Source organism: Symphalangus syndactylus, chromosome 1 (assembly GCF_028878055.3).
Source record: "Symphalangus syndactylus isolate Jambi chromosome 1, NHGRI_mSymSyn1-v2.1_pri, whole genome shotgun sequence".
Lineage (NCBI taxonomy): Eukaryota > Metazoa > Chordata > Mammalia > Primates > Hylobatidae > Symphalangus > Symphalangus syndactylus.
In genome coordinates this window covers 65,945,177-65,963,827 of record NC_072423.2, presented here as the reverse complement: position 1 = coordinate 65,963,827, position 18,651 = coordinate 65,945,177, and the positions used below count along the sequence as shown (strand labels likewise).

Sequence of the window (18,651 nt, the reverse complement as noted above, 5' to 3'; positions counted from 1 at the left end):
GAAAAAATATTAATACAAACTCAGAAAAGAGGGGATGCTTCCTAACTTATTGTATAAGACCAACATTACACTGATAGCAAAACCAGATAAAAAAGAATACAAGAAAACTACAAACCATTATCTCTTATGAAAAGAGACACAAAAAACCTTAACAAAAGATAAGCAAATAGAATCTAGCAATATATAATGTCCAAGTGGGGTTTATCCCAACAATATAAGTTCTGTTCAATACGCAAAAGTCGGTGTAGTTTAATGGATAAAATGAGAGGAAGAAATGATATAGAAAAGGCATTTAACGAAATGACAAAATTCAACTTCCATTCATGACAAAACCTCTCAGCAAGCTAGAAACAGAGTTCCTGAACCTGATGATGAACATCTATAAACTACCTCCAGCAATGACTGGAGTCTTTTCCCCTAAGGTCAGGAAAAAGGCAATGATGTCCACTATCGACCACTTCTACTCAGCATTGTTTAAAGTCTTAAGCATTGCAATAAAGAAAAAAAGAGAAACAAAATGCACAAAGATTAAAAACGAAGAAATAAAACTGTCCTTATTTGCAGATGACATGTATACCTACAATATCCTAATAATATATGAAATAAAGTCACAGGATACAAAGTCAATTATAAAAATTAACTTTATTTTTATATACTAGCAAGCAATTGGAAAATGACATTTCAAAAACACCACAGCTGGGTGCAACGGCTCACGCCTGTAATCCCAGCACTTTGAGAGGCCAAGGTAGGAGGATTGCTTGAGGCCAGTTTGAGAACAGCCTGGCCAACATGGCAAAACCCCATCTCTACTAAAAACACAAAAATTAGCTCAGCGTGGTGGCACATTCCTGTAGACCTAGCTACTCGGGAGGCTGAGGCACGAGAACGGATTGAACCTGGGAGGCAGAGACTACAGTGAGCCATGATCACGTCACTGCACTCCAGCCTAGGCAACAGAGCAAGACTCTGTCTCAAAAACAAAAACAAAAAATTAGCCAAGCACAATGGCGCAAGCCTGTAGTCCCAACTACTCAGGAGGGTGAGGTGGGAGAACCCCTTGAGCCCAAGAATTCAAGGCTGCAGTGAGCTATGATTGTGCCACTGCACTCCAGCCGACAAAGCAAGACCTCGTCTTTAAAAAAAAAAAAAAGAAAAGAAAAGTACCACTTACGATAACATTAAAAACCATGAAATAAGCCAGGTGCAGTGGCTTACGCCTATAATCCCAGCACTTGGGGAGGCCGAGGCGGGTGGATCACTTTAAGTTAGGAGTCTGAGACCAGCCTGGCCAACATGGTGACACCCTGTCTCTACTAAAAATACAAAAATCAGTCAGGCATGGTGGCAAGTGCCTATAATCCCAGTTACTCAGGAGGCTGAGGAAGGAGAATCACTTGAACCCAGGAGGTGGAGTCTGCAGTGAGCTGAGATCACGCCACTGCACTCCAGCCTGGGCATCAGAGCAAGACTGTCTCAAAAAAAAAAAAAAAAGTGAAATACTTAACAATATGTGCAACAAAATATGTGTAAGTCCCAACACTGAACATTTAAATAAAGGAAAGGTTTACTATGTTTGTGAATTAGAAGACTCAATATTGAGATGTCCCAGACTTACAGATTCAGTGCAATTCCAATCAAAATCCCAGCAGGCTCTTATGGAGAAAATGACAAGCAGAATCTAAAAATGTGCAATAGACGTACAAAGTTCCCAGAATAGCCAACACAACTTTAAAAAAGAAAAACAACTGGAAGGCTTAGACGACCTGATTTCAAGGCCTGAAGAATCAAAACAGCAGGGGATGGGTACTGGTAAAAAGGTACATATAAAAATCAGTGGAAGAAAACAGAATCCAGAAATAAACCCATATGTTTATGGTCAACTGATTTTCAACAAAGGCACTGAGGAAAAATGGAAAAGAATAGTCTTTTCAACAAATGTTGCTCACTACATTAAATATTCATGTGAAAAAAATAACCTCAACCATTGCTTAACAGCAAACACAAGAATTTACTCAAAACAGACCACAGACCAGGTGCGGTGGCTCACACCTGTAATCCCAGCACTTTGGGAGGCCGAGGCGGGCGGATTGCCTGAGGTCGGGAGTTCAAGACCAGCCTGACCGACATGGAGACCAGTCTGACCAACAACATACTAAAAAAAATACAAACAATTAGCTGGGTGTGGTGGTGCATGCCTGTAATCCTAGCTACTCGGGAGTCTGAGGCAGAAGAATCGCTTGAACCTGGGAGATGGAGATTGCGGTGAGCCGAGATCGCGACATTGCACTCCAGCCTGGGCAACAAGAACAAAACTCCGTCTCAGAAAAAAAAAAAACAGACAATATGGGCCGGGCATGGTGGCTCACGCCTGTAATCCCAGCACTTTGGGAGGCCGAGGCGGGCTGATCACGAGGTCAGGAGATCGAGACCATCCTGGCTAACATGGTGAAACCCCGTCTCCACTAAAAAAAATACAAAAAAATTAGCTGGGTGTGGTGGCGGGCACCTGCAGTCCCAGCTACTCGGGAGGCTGAGGCAGGAGAACGGCGTGAACCAGGAGCAGGAGGCGGAGCTTGCAGTGAGCCGAGATCGTCCCACTGCACTCCAGCCTAGGCAACAGAGTGAGACTCTGTCTCAAAAAAAAAAAAAAAACCAGACAATATATCTAAATGTAACAGCTAAAACTTATCAAGCTTTACAGGAAAACAGAAAAAAAATGTATCTTGTAAACTTGGCACAGGCGAAGATTTCTTACAACATAGTACAAATCACTAAAAAATGTGATAAACTGACTTAGATAAAATTAGCTTCTATCCAACGAAAGAGTATTACATAGATTAAAACACAGGGATACCTTAAAGATATTAGTTTGGGTTCCAGAGCATGAGAAAGCAAATATCACAATAAACCAAGTCACACAAAAATTTTTCCCCAGTGCATACAAACATCATGTTTATATCAGTCTGTGAAGTATGCAACAGCATTATGTCTAAAAAGGAATGCACATACCTTAATTTTAAAATAATTTATTGCTTACAAAAAAAAAAGCTGACAATCATCTAAGCCTTCAGTTAATCATCTTCTTGCAGGGTGGGGGGTCTTGTTTCCAAGTTGATGGCTACTGACTGATCACAGCACTGGTTCCTTGCTTAAAATGAGACAACAATGAAACCTGCCACACTGACTTCTTTTCATGAAAGAGTTCTCTGTAGCTTGCAGTGCTGTTTAACAGCATTCTATCCACAGTAGGACTTCTTTCAAAACTGGAGTCAAACCTCTCAAATCCTGCTGCTGCTTTATCAAGTAAGCCTATGTAATATTTTAAATCCTTTATTGTCATTTCAACAACATTCACAGCTTCTTCACTAGAAGTAGAGTCTATCTCAAGAAATTACTTTCTTTGCACATCTATAAGTTACCTCCTCACCTGTTCAAGTTGTATCATGAGATTGTGGCAATTCAGTCACAATTTCAAGCTCCATTTTTCTATTCTTTTTCGTTTTTTAGATACATGGTCTCGCTCTGTCACTCAGATTGGAGTGTAGTGGCACAATCATGGCTCACTGTAACCTCAAACTCCTAGGCTTAAGCGATCCTACTGCCTCAGTCTCCAGAGTAGCTAGGACTACAGGTATACACCATCATGCCCAACTAATTTTATTTTTTGTAGAGACAGGGTCTCACTGTGTTGCCCAGGCTGGTCTCAAACTCCCAGCCTGAAGCTCTCCTCCTGTCTCAGACTCCCAAAGTGCTGGGATTATAGGAGTAAGCCACCGTGCCTGGCCACTTCTAATTCGTTTTCTTCCTGTTTCTACCACATGTGCAGCTGTATCCTCAACTCAAGTTTTGAACTCCTCAAAGTCATCCATGAGGGTTAGAATCAACTTCTTTCAAACTCCTGGTAATACTGATTTTATTTTAACTTCCTCCCATGAATGTTCCTAATGGTATCAAGAATGGTGAATCCTTTCCAGAAGGTTTTTAATTGATTTTGCCCAGATTCATGGAGAAATAACTTTATAGGGAAACTTCAGCCTTACAAAATATAGCTCTTAAATAATAAGATTTGAAAGTAGAAATTACTCCCTGATCCATGGGCTGCAGAATAGTTGTTGTAGCAGACACGAAAACAACATTCATCTCGTTTATCTCTCTCAAAACTCTTGAGTGACTAGATGCATTGTCAATGAGCAGTAATATTTTGGAAGGAATCTTTCTGAGCAGTAAGTCTCAATGGTGGCCTTAAAACATTCAGTACTCCACACTGTAAACAGATGTACTGGCATCCGGGCTTTGTTGTTCCATATATAGAGCACAGGCAGAGTAGATTTAGCATCATTCTTAAGAGATCCATGGTTTTGGGAATGGTAAATGAGCACTGGTTTCAACTTAAAGTCATTAGCTGAGCCTGGCCTTTGAACCCAGGCACTAACTTCTCCTCTCTAGCTATGAAAGGTTTAGACAGCATCTTTTTCCAATATCAGGCTGCTTCATCCACATTGAAAATCTGTTGTATAGATTCATCAACAATCTTAGGTAGATCTTCTGGATAACTTACTGCAGCTTCTCCATCAGCACTTACTGTTTCACCTTGCACTTTTATGTTACAGAGATTGCTTCTTTCTTTAAGCCTCGTGAACCAACTTCTGCTAGCTTCAATTTATATATATATATTATATATATATATATATTTTTTTAAGTTCCAGGGTACATGTCCAGGATGTGCAGGTTTGTTACACAGGTAAACATTGTGTCATGGTGGTTTGCTGCACCTACAGACCCATCACCTAGGTATTAAGCCCAGCATGGATTAGCTATTTATCCTGATGCTCTCCCCACATCCCACTGCCTGACAGGCCCCCGCATGTGCTGTTCTCCTCCCTGGGTCCATGTATTCTCATTGTTCAGCTCCCACTTACAAGTGACAACATGCGGTGTTCGGTTTTCCGTTCCTGTGTTAGTCTGATGAGGATAATGTAGCTTCCTCACCTCTCTCAGCCTTCACAGAATTAAAGAGAATTAGGGTCTTGCTCTGGTTAGGCTTTGACTTAGGGAAATGTTGTGGCTAGTTTGATCTTCTATCCACACCACTTAAACTTTCTCCATATCAGCAATAAGGCTGCTTTGCTTTATCACTCGTGTGTTCATTGCAGTAACACTTCAAGAACTTATCTTTTAAATTATAAATTTCCTTTGAAAACTGGACCTTTGTATTCACAACTTGGTTAACTGCTGCAAAATGCCTAGCTTTTGGCCTGTCTTGGCTTTACACAGGCCTTCTTCACTAAGCTTAATCATTTCTAGCTTTCTGTTGGAAGTAAAAGACATGAAACTCTTCCTTTCTCTTGAACGCTTAGAGGCCATTGTAGGGTTATTTATTTATTTATTTATTTATTTATTTATTTATTTATTTATTTATTTTTGAGACAGAGTCTCGCTCTGTCGGCCAGGCTGGAGTGCAGTGGCATGATCTCAGCTCACTGCAACCTCCATCTCCCGGGCTCAAGCAATTCTCCTGCCTCAGCCTCCTGAATAGCTGGGATTACAGGCATGTGCCATCACGCCCGGCTATTTTTCTATCTTTAGTGGAGACGGGGTTTCACCATGTTGGCCAGGCTGATCTCAAACTCCTGAACTCAGGAATCCACCCACCTCGGCCTCCCAAAGTGCTAGGATTACAGGTGTGAGCCACCGTGCTCAGCCTATAGGGTTATTAATTGGCCTAATTTCAATACTGTCTTGTCTCAGGGAATAGGGAGGCCCGAGAAGAGGGAGGAGGGAACTGTGGGTTGGTGAGGCTGTCAGAACACACATTTGCCGATCAAGTTTGCCGTCTTACAGGTGTGATTCATGACACCCCAAAACAATTACAAAAGTAACATCAAAGATCAACATACTTGACATGAGAGTAATGAAAATGTTTCAAATATTGCAAGAATCACCAAAATGTGACAAAGAGACATGAAGTGAACATAGGCTGCTGGAAAAATGGTGCCTATAAACTTGCTCGATGCAAGGTGGCCACAAACCTCCAACTTATAAAAATCACAATTATCTGTGAAGCACAATAAAATGAGGTGTGCCTTTATATGAAACTCTGGGGTCAATCATAATATTTAAGAGGGCAAAAGGGTCACAAAACCAAGAAATTTGAGAACTGCACATCCCAGAAATGCAAGGTTTAAGTTAAAAATCAATGAGAATAACCACACTACGAACAGAAAAAAAGAAAAAAAATCATACCAGCATTTTAACAAACAGAAAAAACACTTAACAAAATTTAACGGTCTTTCATAATTTTAAGTTGTAGTGAACTAGAATAAGACAAGATGTCCACTCTTTTTTTTTTTTTTGAGGTGGAGTCTTGCTCTGTTGCCCAGGTTGCAGTGCAGTGGTGTGATCTCAGCTCATTGCAACCTCCGCTTCCCAAGGTCAAGCAATTCTCTTGGCGCGCACCACGACACTCGGCTAATTTTTGTATTTTTAATAGAGACGGGGTTTCACCATGTTGGCCAGGCTGGTCTCAAACTCCTGACCTTAAGTGATCCACCCTCCTTGGCCTCCCAAAGTGCTGGGATTACAGGTGTGAGCCACCACACCCGGCCAAGATGTCCACTCGTATCACTTTTTTTTTTTTTTTTTTTTGAGATGGAGTCTTGCTCTGTTGCCCAGGCTGGAGTACAGTGGCACAATCTCGGCTCACTGCAACCTCTGCCTCCTAGGCTCACACCATTCTCCTGCCTCAGCCTCCTGAGTAGCTGGGACTACAGGAGCCTGCCACCACGCACAGCTAATTGTTTTGTATTTTTTTTTTAGTCGAGACGGAGTTTCACCATGTTAGCCAGGATGGCCTCGATCTCCTGATCTCGTGATCCACCTGCCTCAGCCTCCCAAAGTGCTGGGATTACAGGTGTTAGCCACCGTGCCCAGCCACTCTTATCACTTTCTATTAACACTGTATTAGAAGTCCTATTAAAAAGTAGGACAAGGCCTGGCACAGTGGCTCACGCCTGTAATCCCAGCACTTTGGGAGATCAAGGCAGGCAGATCACTTGAGGTCAGGAGTTCAAGACCAGCCTGGCCAAGGTGGCAAAACCCCGTCTCTACCAAAAATACAAAAATTAGCCAGGCGTGGTGGTAGGCGTCTGTAATCCCAGCTACTCGGGAGGTTGAGGCAGGAGAATCACATGAACCCAGGAGGCAGATAATGCAGTGAGCCAAGATCACACCACCACACTCCAGCCTGGGCAACAAAGCAAGACTCTGTCTCAAAAAAAAAAAAAAAAAAAAAAAGAAGTGATTGGCTTATCAATTATACGTCAATAAAGTTTAAGAAATCTGAAAGTCATGAATATTGAAAAGGGAGAAGTAAAATTGTCATTATTTGCAGATAACACGTTTATGTACACAGAAAACCCAATGGAATCTGCCCAAAACACAACTGGAATTAGTAAGTGAATTGCTTACAAGAACAAAGAATGAAAATAAACTTAGAAAAATCAATTGTATTTTGGCCGGGTGCGGTGGCTCACGCCTGTAATCCTAGCACTTTGGGCGGCCAAGGTGGGCGGATCACCTGAGGTCAGGAGTTCGAAACCAGCCTGACCAACATGGAGAAACCCCATCTCTACTAAAAATACAAAAATTAGCCGGGCGTGGTGGTGGGCTCCTGTAATCCCAGCTCAGGTAGGAGAATTGCTTTAACCCGGGAGGCGGAGGTTGCAGCGAGCCGAGATCACGCCATTGCACTCCAGCCTGGGCAGTAAGAGTGAGACTCAGTCTCAAAAAAAAAAAAAAAAAAAAAAAATGAGAAAAATCCACTGTATTTTTACATTCTAGCCATGAACACTGGAAATAATTTTTTAATATTATTTTAAGCAGTGAACAAATGTTAAGTTTCAATAATTTAAGAGAAGTCATGCACGGGCTGAGCACAGTGACTCACACCTGTTAATCCCAGCACTTTGGGAGGCCAAGGCAGGAGGATCGCTTGAGCCCTGGAGTTCAAGACCAGCCTGGGCAACATAGTGACACCCCCATCTCTACAAAAAATAATTAAAATTAATTAATTAACTGGGCATGGTAACACACGCCTGTGGTCCCAGCTACTCGGAAGGCTGAGATGGAAGGACTGCCTGAGCCTGGGAGTTTGAAGCCACAGCGAGCCGTGATCATGCCACTGTGCTCCAGCATACGTGAGAGTGAGACCCTGTCTCAAAAAAAAAAAACCATTCATGCAAAACCTCTATGTTTAAAAACTACAACTCTGCTAAGAGAAAAACAGAGACCTACTAAGGAAGTACATCATATTCAAGGATTTTAATACTCAATATTGTTAAGATGTTTATTCTCCCCAAATTGAGCTACAGATTCAATGTAATCTCAAACAAAATCTCAAAGAGGAGAAAGTTGGAGAGCATAAGAACATATACTATCTTATTTCAAGACTCTTTTTTGCAGACGGAGTCTCGCTCTGTTGCCAGGCTGGAGTGCAGTGGCACGATCTCGGCTCACTGCAATCTCCGCCTCCCAGGTTCAAGTGATTCTCCTGCCTCCTGCCTCAGCCTCCCGAGTAGCTAGGATTACAGGCATGCACCACCACACCCAGCTAAATTTTTTTTCAAGACTTTTATTATAAGGCTTTAGTAATCACAACCATTTGGTACTAGCGTAACTTAAACTACTAGATCAATGAAACAAAAACCCAAAAACAAACCTATTAACCAGTTTTCAAGAAAGAGCCCAACACAAGTCAATGGGAAAAGGCAAGTATTTTCAACAGATAGTGCTGGAACAACTGGATATACATATGAAAAAAAAGTCATCTGGAACGTATTTTGGTATCCTAATGAGGTTACTGCATTATAATAAACATTCATAAGATAATACTTACATTTTTTATTTTGATGTTTCCCCAATCATCATCCTGTTTCAAAGACAAACAAAAGACATTTAACCACTGCTGTACAAGCTGAACACAATCTTTAATAATCAATTTATTTTAATCTACTTCAAAACAGAATAAAATTTATCCTATATGCAGATTTTATTTAAAACTATGGCAATAAAATACAAATTTTTTGGCCAGGCATGGTGGCTCACACCTGTAATCCCAGCACTTTGGGAGGCTGAGGCAGGCAAATCACCTGCGGTCAGGAGTTCGAAACCAGCCTGACCAATATGAAGAAACTCCATCTCTACTAAAAATACAAAAAGTAGCTGAGCATGGTGGTGCACACCTGTAATTCCCACTACTCGGGAGGCTGAGGCAAGATAATTGCTTGAACCCAGGAGGCGGAAATTACAGTGAGCCGAGATCTCACCACTGCACTCCAGCCTGGGCAACAGAGCAAGGCTCCATCTCAAAAAAAAAAAAAAAATTTTTTTTTTTTAAACACAAGCAGTACTGAAGCCAGGGTTTCAAATAATTTGCTTCAACTGCATAAGGTAACACTATATAAAAGGCAGTAACCTGTATTTACAGCATCAAATACTAAAAAACACGTAAGTGTAAAAAAATACTTTTAGCAAGTACTAGAAAACACTTGACTAATGACAAATGATAGATCCTATTTTTTGGATGTTTGGAACCAGCAGAGCTAATAAATAACTAGCTTACATGGAAAGAATGAAGAGTTAATGTCTATAACACATCTATAAAGCAAGTAAATACTTTCCTTTCAATAGGTTGAATAAAAATCAAGAATTTTTTTTTTAAATGCATGATTAGTCCAGAGTAATATTTTAACTTACTGCAGCTAGGCCTTTCCCCTCAGATAAAGTCGATTCCATATTACTCCCTTTTATAGAAGGTATTGGGTACCCAATATGCTTGTCTACCCTTCATTAGTGCCACTAATTATCTCCTTTATCTGCTTTAAAATGGAACAGTAACTTCCTAAAGGCCCTTCTCAATTTAAGGGCTATGACTGCTAAACATAACGAATGATAACTAAGATCACTTACCCAAGATCACACAAAACTGGGAAGTGAACACAGATCTGCTTGATTTATAAATCATATGCTCTTTGGGTGCCTTACTATGTTACTTAAACCTCTTTGACACTCATTTATAAAATTTCCTCATTTATAAGATATGGATAACATACAGCTGAGAATTAAAGAAAATATAATAACAGCCTGACACAAAATAAGTACTCAATAAATGGTAACTATTAGCAGTCAAAGTTTCATTTAATTCACATACTTCTATAATTCTCGACAGCATACCACTAGTACAGTGTTCAGCACAAATTAGGCTAAGAAGTTCACTAAAGGCCAAAGGTTCATACTGTACCTTCAGGGGTAAACAAAGATTTTCCTCCAACGTGTGTTTTACTGCCCAGAGGGGGTAGCCAGTCTTTATCTCTAAAGTTAACTATAGATCTTTAGCATTTTATCTAACCCTTGAAGAAAGTATTTTTTAAAACTATACTTATATTATTAAAAACAATAATAGAGGCCGGGTGTGGTGGCTCACACCTGTAATCCCAGCACTTTGGGAGGCCTGAGGCGGGCAGATCACTTGAGGTCAGGAGTTCGAGACCAGCACCAACATGGTGAAACACTGTCTCTACCAAAAATACAAACATTTGTCACGCATGGTGGCGGTGACCTGTAATCCCAGCTATTCGGGAGACTGAGGCAGAACAATCACTTGAGCCCGGGAGGCAGTGGTTGCAGTGAGCCGAGATGGCGACACTGCACTCCAGCCCCTGAGTGACAGAGGGAGACTCAATCCCAAAAATAATAATAATAATAGATATTTTCTTATCTTTTCTGCAGTCCTTCATCAATGATGCTGGCAAGAATGGAGTCTTAACTATGGTCACTGAGATCATTCCAAAGTAAGTAAAGAAAAAAATTAGGTTTCTTCTCTTTTTAAACAAAAATTTTTTCCTCCCATCTCCAGGTAGGAGTTAGGTAACAATTACTGTTTAGAAAAAAGAGGGCTGGGTGCAGTGGCTCACGCCTGTAATCCCAGCACTCTGGGAGGCCGAGGTGGGCAGATCACTTGAGGTCAGGAGTTCAAGACCAGACTGGCCAACATGGTGAAACCCCATCTCTACTAAAAATACAAAAATTAGCCAGGCATGGTGGTGGACACCTGTAATCCCAGCTACTCAGGAGGCTGAGACGTAAGAATCGCTTGAACCCAGGAGGCAGAGGTTGCAGTGAGCCAAGATAAAGCCACTGCACTCCAGCATGGGCAACAGAACAAGACTCGTCTCAAAAAAAAAGAAAAAGAAAAAAACAGCTCTTTGTTAATGGGTAGGATGCAATAAAGGCCAAAAAAAAAAAAAAAAATGAACAGTTTTCCAGAACCAGGGCTTTGGTAAAAATGCTGAAGTGCTTTGAATTTCAACATACAAATGCAGGTATAAAATTACATTCTGTAATAGTTTAAGAAAACAAACCTATCTGTATTGTTCCACATTTTTAAACTGAGATAAAATTTTCCAACCTCATTACAGAAAATTACTAAGGAAATATTAATTGATTTCATTTTAGTCTAAACAAAATAAAACTAATACTTTTAATACATCCTCATAGGAAAAAAAAATTCACACAATACAGATAACTATAAAGTGTTCCACTCTCCTGACCCACAGAGGTATCTGGTAATACAACACATTTTAAAATAAAATTTAAATGATGCTTTTAGAACACAGTCATGTCCTTTGCAGCAACAAGGATGGAGCTGGAGATCATTACCTGCTAGTTCCTTAGTAAACTAACGCAGGAACAGAAAAGCAAACTACATGTTCTCATTTGTAAGTGGGAGCTAAATAATGAGAACACGCCGGGTGCGGTGGCTCACGCTTGTAATCCCAGCACTTTGGGAGGCCGAGGCGGGCGGATCACGAGGTCAGGAGATCGAGACCACGGTAAAACCCCGTCTCTACTAAAAATACAAAAAAATTAGCCGGGCGTGGTGGCGGGCGCCTGTAGTCCCAGCTACTCGGAGAGGCTGAGGCAGGAGAATGGCGTGAACCCGGGAGGCGGAGCTTGCAGTGAGCCAAGACCACGCCACTGCACTCCAGCCTGGGCAACAGAGCGAGACTCCGTCTCAAAAATAAAAAATAAAAAATAAAAAATAAAATAAAATAAAATAAATAAATAAATAAATAATGAGAACACATAGACACATAGAGAGGAACAATAGACACTGGAGCTTACTTGAGGGTGGAGAGTAGGAGGAGGAAGAGGATCGGAAAAAAAAAAAAAAAAACTACCTATCAGGTACTATGCTTAGTACCCAGGTGATGAAATCCGTACTTCAAAACCCTGTGACACGAGGTTACCTATATAACAAACCTGCACATGTATCTCAGAACCTAAAAGTTAAAAACAAATAAAAGTAAAAAGAGTTTTAAAATGATGTTTTTATAATACCATATAGTGTAGTGAAACGGCTACAATGTTTCTCCCTTACTCTAACAGGCATAAGACAGTTTTAACCCCATAGCTGACATACTCTCATCATATAAAAAAAGCACTTCAAATGCTACATTAAAATTAAATAATTTTCTGGTGTTATTTTTCAAAAAGTATACAATAATAGTAATGTGATGAAAATTTGGACTACATTTTACCTTTAGCGTTCCTCCTTTCACCATAACTTTCTGTCTGGCAGGCTGGACTCCAGTCAACGCAAACAGCTGAGCCTTGAATACCATTGGAGGTTCATCTGTATTCAATTCCACACCTTCAAATTTCTCCTTTCCCCATTTTACAGTAACTGCGAACAAAATCACAATTTTTTTAATTAAAAAATAACAAGATTTACAGACCCTTAGAAGATCACCAATTAGGCAGTTATCGAGAGTCAAAACAGGTCATTCATCTTTCTATGCCCATAACACTTACCTAATCAAGAGCAGCATGCATGCAGTAGGTGCTGAATAAAATTTCACTGGATCAAACCTAACTTCTCATTTCATAGTTAAAGAAAGTGAGACTTCAGCAGGCTGGGCATGGTGGCTCACGCCTGTAATCCCACTACTTTGGGAGGCTGAGGCAGGCGGACCACGAGGTCAGGAGTTCGAGACCAGCCTGTCTCTAATAAAAATACAAAAATTAGCCAGGTATGGTGGCGCATGCCTGTAATCCCAGCTACTCAGGAGGCTGAGGCAGGAGAATCGCTTGAACCTGGGAGGCGAAGGTTGCAGTGAGCCAAGATCGCGCCACTGCGCTCCAGCCTGGGCAACAGTGCGAGACTCCATCTCAAAAAAAAAAAAAAGAAACTGAGACTTCAGAGAAGTAGATTGATTTGCTTATGTCATAAAATTGGTTAATAAACTTCCAAGTCTTCTGAATCCTACTTCAACAATATGATCATATTGAAATATTTCCCAAAATGATAAGTTTCGCAGCCCCCACAATGTGTTTAATTGAAGAATCATTCACATAGCACACAGCATTGGAAAAGAAGAGAGAGAGAAAAGTTAGATAGTTTAAGAGAAGAAAAAAAATTCCTGGGAGAATAAAGCACATCTAGAACAACTTAAGGAATACAGATTCTGAGTCATAAGAAATGTGGGAGAATTGAAAAGTGTCATTTCTGAACAAGAGGTGCTCAATTAAGAAAAAATCCAAAGACGTATCTAAATCATTTAAAAATATATACAGAAATCCCACTTCACAGCCATTAGAATGGCTATTCTTTTTAAAATTTAACAGAAAATAATAAGTGCTAGCAAAGATGTGGAGAAACTGGAACACTTGTACACTGCTGGTAGGAATAAAAGTAAACATAGAATTACCATATGATCCAGCAATTTCATTTCTGGGTATACCCAGAAGATTGGAAAGCAAGGACTCAAACAAATATTTGTACACCCATGTTTACAGCAGCATTATTCACAACAGCCGAAAAAGTGGGAGCAATTCAAACGTCCATCAAAAAATTAATAGACAAAGAAAATGTGGTATATACATACAATGGAATATTATTCAACCTTGAAAAGGAAAGAAACTCTTACACATGCTGCAACATGGATGATTCCGGTTATATGAGATACCTAAAGTGGTCAAATTCATACACACAAAAAGAGAATGGTGTTTGCCAGAGGATGCGGATGAAGGTGATAGTTGTGAAACAGTGTGAATATACTTAATGCTACAAAACTGTATATGTAAAAATCATTAAAATGGTACACTTTATTTCATATATTTTACCACAATAAAAAATTTCAATTAGCCTCATAAAATAGCTAACTTTTGAAATATATATTTTTAAAACCCAAAGATATATATTGTTTCCACTGAAAATTTTATACCTTCTCAAAAATAAGAATCTCACAACTGTTAACTGCTTTCTAACTCCTGAAATCAGAATTTGAAAACCTCACCCAGACACACCAAATCCCAGTCTTAACATCAGTTCAATTAATATGTTGAGTATTCATTTAATGACAAGCCCGGTACAAAGTACTGGGAAGACTCTCCATAAACTTATAGCCTAATAAGGGGGGGTGGGAGGAGGCTAGAGTAATTAACTACGTAATTATTAAAAAGGCTACAGCAACAAAGTGGAATGCTTCATAAATGAGGAAAGATTTCCTGGATGAAGTGTTAACTTCTGAGTTATCACTATCAATTTTGAATCTCAAAGAAAAGATTAGGTGTTATTCAGAGACTAGGAGAGGACAGAAATATTCCCAGAAAAGAAGGAAAACATTCCACAGCATAAAGCAGCATGGTGTGTTCTAAGATGTAAGTAATTAATTACCAGAGTGAAGGGAAAGCAGCAGTAGATGAAACTGGAAGCTGGCTAAGGATCAAATTATGGAAGATAAGTCATCCTAAAACATACATAAAGAGGCGGGGAATGGTGGCTCATGCCTGTAATCCTAGCACTTTGGGAGGCTGAGGCAGGTGGATCACCTGAGGTCAGGGGTTCGAGACCAGCCTGGCTAATACGGTGAAACCTCGTTTCTACTAAAAATACAAAAATTAACTAGGCATGGTGGCAGGCGCCTGTAATTCCAGCTACTCGCGAGACTGAGACAGGAGAATCGCTTGAAACCAGGAGATGGAGGTTGCAGTGAACCAAGATCGTGCCATTGCACTCCAGACTGGGCAACAAGGGCAAAACTCGGTCTCAAAAAATAAAAAAAATAAAAAAATAAAATACGTAAAGGCTTTATGTTGTAGGCAATGTGTTATTCCTGAAAGGCTGTCATAAAGGTCACTTTAGTCTGGTTTGAATACTATTAGATCACTCTTGCAGCAGCAGAGAAATCGGGCTTGAAGAGGGCACACTGTAATCACTAAAATAAACTAGAAGCATATTACAATAGTACAAGCTAAAGATGCTACAGGATTAAACCAAAACAGTACTAGAAGTAAAGAAGAGGAACCTACCTGAAATTTATTGCGCTATTGCCATGAGCAAGTTACTTAAAACTTTTTGCTTATGCTTACAAAAGGAATTATACCAGTACCACAGGATTATGTTGAAGATTAAAACAAAGCAATATGTACAAAACCCTAACTCTATAAGAGGCACAGGTGTGTGTTTATTTTTACAGATGGGGGTCTTGCTCTGTCACCCAGGCTGCAGTGCAGTGGCGTGATCATAGATCACAGCACCCTCTAACTCCTTGGCTCAAGTGATCCAACTCAGCTTCCCGAGTAGCTGCGATTAAAAGCATACACCATGGCCCCTGGCTTTAATTTTTAACTGCACTTATCCTTAACCATTTAACAATCTAGATAGGTAAATTTCTTTTTTTCTTTTCTTGAGACCCAGTTTCGCTTTTTTCACCCAGGCTGAAGTGCAATGGCGCGATCTTGGCTCACTACAACCTCCGTTTCACAGGTTCAAGCGATTCTCCTGCCTCAGCCTCCCCAGTAGCTGGGATTACAGGCGCCTGCCACCACTCTCGACTGATTTTTGTATTTTTAGTAGAGACACGGTTTCAACATGTTGGCCAGACGGTCTCGAACTCCTGACCTCAAGTGATCCGCCCGCCTCGCGCCTCCCAAAGAGCTGGGATTACAGGAGTGAGCCACCGCGCTCAGACTACTTAATTTTCTACTAAATCTTATGAAATAGTACTTAAAATGTTCTCTTCATTTTAATATAGAGCTTTTTGCTGACCCTCAAAATACAGATTCTCAATATGGAGAGGTCAAAGGAAGGGACCTTAGAAATCTACTTGAGTTCCTTCATTTGGGGGATGAGGAAAAGATCTGATTAAATATTTAAGATAAAGTTCAAATTTTAAAAAAGAAACTCTGGTCAGTGCTGGCATTTTTTGAGGAAACAGAGGGGTTTTGTTTTATGTGTGTGAATCTACTGGTGTGTTTAAGTATTAGAATATTTCAAGAGCCATTCTACTGTTCTTATGGCTTTACAAAGGGGTTGGGCAATCATTAAGAATTCGATTCAAGATTCTAGACCATCAAGAATCCACCTTGAGATCAAACAATACTTTTGATTCGTATCATGCTTTGTAAATGCTGAATCTTCAATAAAGGAACTGTGACAGAATAAACAGAGATGGTCAATGAATCACACATCTACAGCCAATTGGAGACACTACACATATTTTAGGTGCCATTTTGAGTAAGACTAGGGAGCAGCAAGGTCCATTCCCTAAGTAAAAGTGATCCCTGGCCAGTACCTTGGACTGTCAGCAAGCAAACAATACAAGCCCTTGTCAAACGCCAATCAAGAAATGACACCCCGGGATACGTGTATTCATCTACTTCTGAAAGCTCACACCATGTTTCGGATACAGAAATCCAATGCAACGTCTGATGAAACGAAAACGAAGCAAAAAGGTTTACAATCTGCCTCGGGACAAAACTAAAACTGGTACCAAAGGGGCGGTCGAACAAAGGCAAGGGGCAAGAGAAAGGCGAAGGGCGACGAAGGGCGGCGAACGCCGCTTGGCAACCCCAAGAAGGGTCCCTCCATCCTGCCCCTTCTTCCCCGCTCCCTTCCACGGCGACCACTGAGAAGCCCAAAGGAATCTCCCTGCACCTCCAGCCTGGTTCCCAGCGCCCCAGACACACCCTCACTTTCACCGCACACCAGGGCAGCGTCAGAAACCATTCTGCAGAGTCACGACTTTGAGAGGCTTACCCATCTCCACTCCCCCCACCCATCGGTGGCCCAGGGGGACGGCGCTCCCCTGCCACGCAAGGCTCCGACCCAGCCGGGAGAGGGGATGGTGCCAGGGTCATCTCCGCGCCGTCGGCCCCGCGCACCCCACCCCGGCCCCTCCCAGTCCATGCCGGGCGCCCGCCCATGCAGGCCAGGCCTACGCGGCGGCCTAGCGCCGACCTGGTGTGCTGCGCGCGAGGCCAGGACAGGGCTCACCGGAGTAGAGCGGCATGGCGGGGCGCGGCGGGAGGCGGCGGCGCAGGAGAGCTGGGCCTGACAAGGGCGGCAAAGGGACGCGGACCAGAAGCAGCTGCGGCGGCGGCCGAGGCTGAGGCGCGGTGGTGGCGGCGGCTTCGGTGCGACGAGTCTCATTCAAACCGGCCACTGCCGATGACGCAGCAACACGCAGAACACCCGTGCAGCTCCGGAGCGACTGCAGGGAGGAGACGGGGCGGCAGGACCGGGGCGGGGCCTAGAGGTGGCGAGAGGAGGGAGGAGGGGGAAGGCGGTGGAGGGGTGGCGGGAAGGAAGGAGGGAGCAAGTGAGGAACGGGCGCGGGGCCCCATCCACCGCAGCAGGTGCGCGCCTGCGCACTGCCGCCCATCGCCCTGCGCCTACTGGCCACGTGGTCTTGGCGCGGCCCAGCCCTGCGGCAGATGAAGTGGGAGCTTGGTATACAACCTGGTGTCTGAGGCTGAGGCGGGAGAATCGCTTGAGCCCAGGAGGTCGAGGCTGCAGTGAGCTGTGATGGTGCCACTGCACTCCAGCCTGGGCGACAGAGCGAGAGCCTGCCTCAAAATAAAATAAATAAAATTAGTGGTTGTAAAGTCAGAGGTGTTTTGAAACCCAGCTGTTACTAGCTAGCTGTATGATGTCTGCAAGCCTCAGTTTTCTTTTCACCCACACCTCATTTTATTGCGTTTTTAAAATATATATATAAATTGAAGGTTTGTGGCAACCCTAGGTTAGCAAGTCAATCAGTTCTGTTTTTCTAACAGCATGTGCTCACTTCGTGTCTCTGTGTCACATTTTGGTAATTCTCACAATATTTTGAACTTTTTTAATACTATTATATCTGTTCCAGTGATCTATGATTAGGGATCTTTGATGTTACTATTTTAATTGTTTTGGGGTGCCACTAACTACCCCCATGTAAAACAGTGAACTCCAATGTTTTGTGTATTCTGACTGCTCTGGCAACAATTCTTCTCCCACAAGGGTTCAAGGCTTGAGTTGAGGACACAACTGCAGGTGTGGTGGAAATAGCAAGAGAACTAGAATTAGAAGTGGAGCCCACAGATGTGACTGAATTGCTGCAATCTCAAGACAAAGCTTTAATGGGCAAGGAGTCGCTTCTTATGGATAAGGAAATAAAGTGGTTTCTTGAGATGGGAAACTACTCCTGGTGAAGATGCTGTGAACACTGTTGAATGACAACAAAGGATTTAGAATATTCCATAAACTATGGAACTGTTGATAAAACAGCAGCAGGATTTGACAGGATTGACTCTAATTTTGAAAGAAATTCAAAT

General features: G+C 41.8%; 1 protein-coding gene across 9 annotated transcripts in view; it reads right to left on the bottom strand.

The window, feature by feature from the left end:
• The window catches only part of USP14 (ubiquitin specific peptidase 14), a 54,852-nt gene extending 37,114 nt beyond the window's left edge, over positions 1 to 17,738 (bottom strand). The window contains exons 1-3 of one of the 9 annotated variants that reach the window (XM_055236744.2): positions 17,336 to 17,738; positions 12,597 to 12,742; positions 8,894 to 8,926 (exon numbers count right to left, since the gene is read on the bottom strand). In XM_055236744.2, the coding sequence (XP_055092719.1) occupies positions 8,894 to 8,926; positions 12,597 to 12,742; positions 17,336 to 17,351 (195 nt within the window). In that variant the 5' untranslated portion in view covers positions 17,352 to 17,738. Of the gene's footprint in view, positions 1 to 8,893; positions 8,927 to 12,596; positions 12,743 to 17,098 lie in introns of all 9 variants that reach the window. The other 8 variants (XM_063640688.1, XM_063640692.1, XM_055236763.2 and 5 more) reach the window with 8 other exon arrangements.
• Between the last annotated feature and the right edge of the window lie 913 nt (positions 17,739 to 18,651).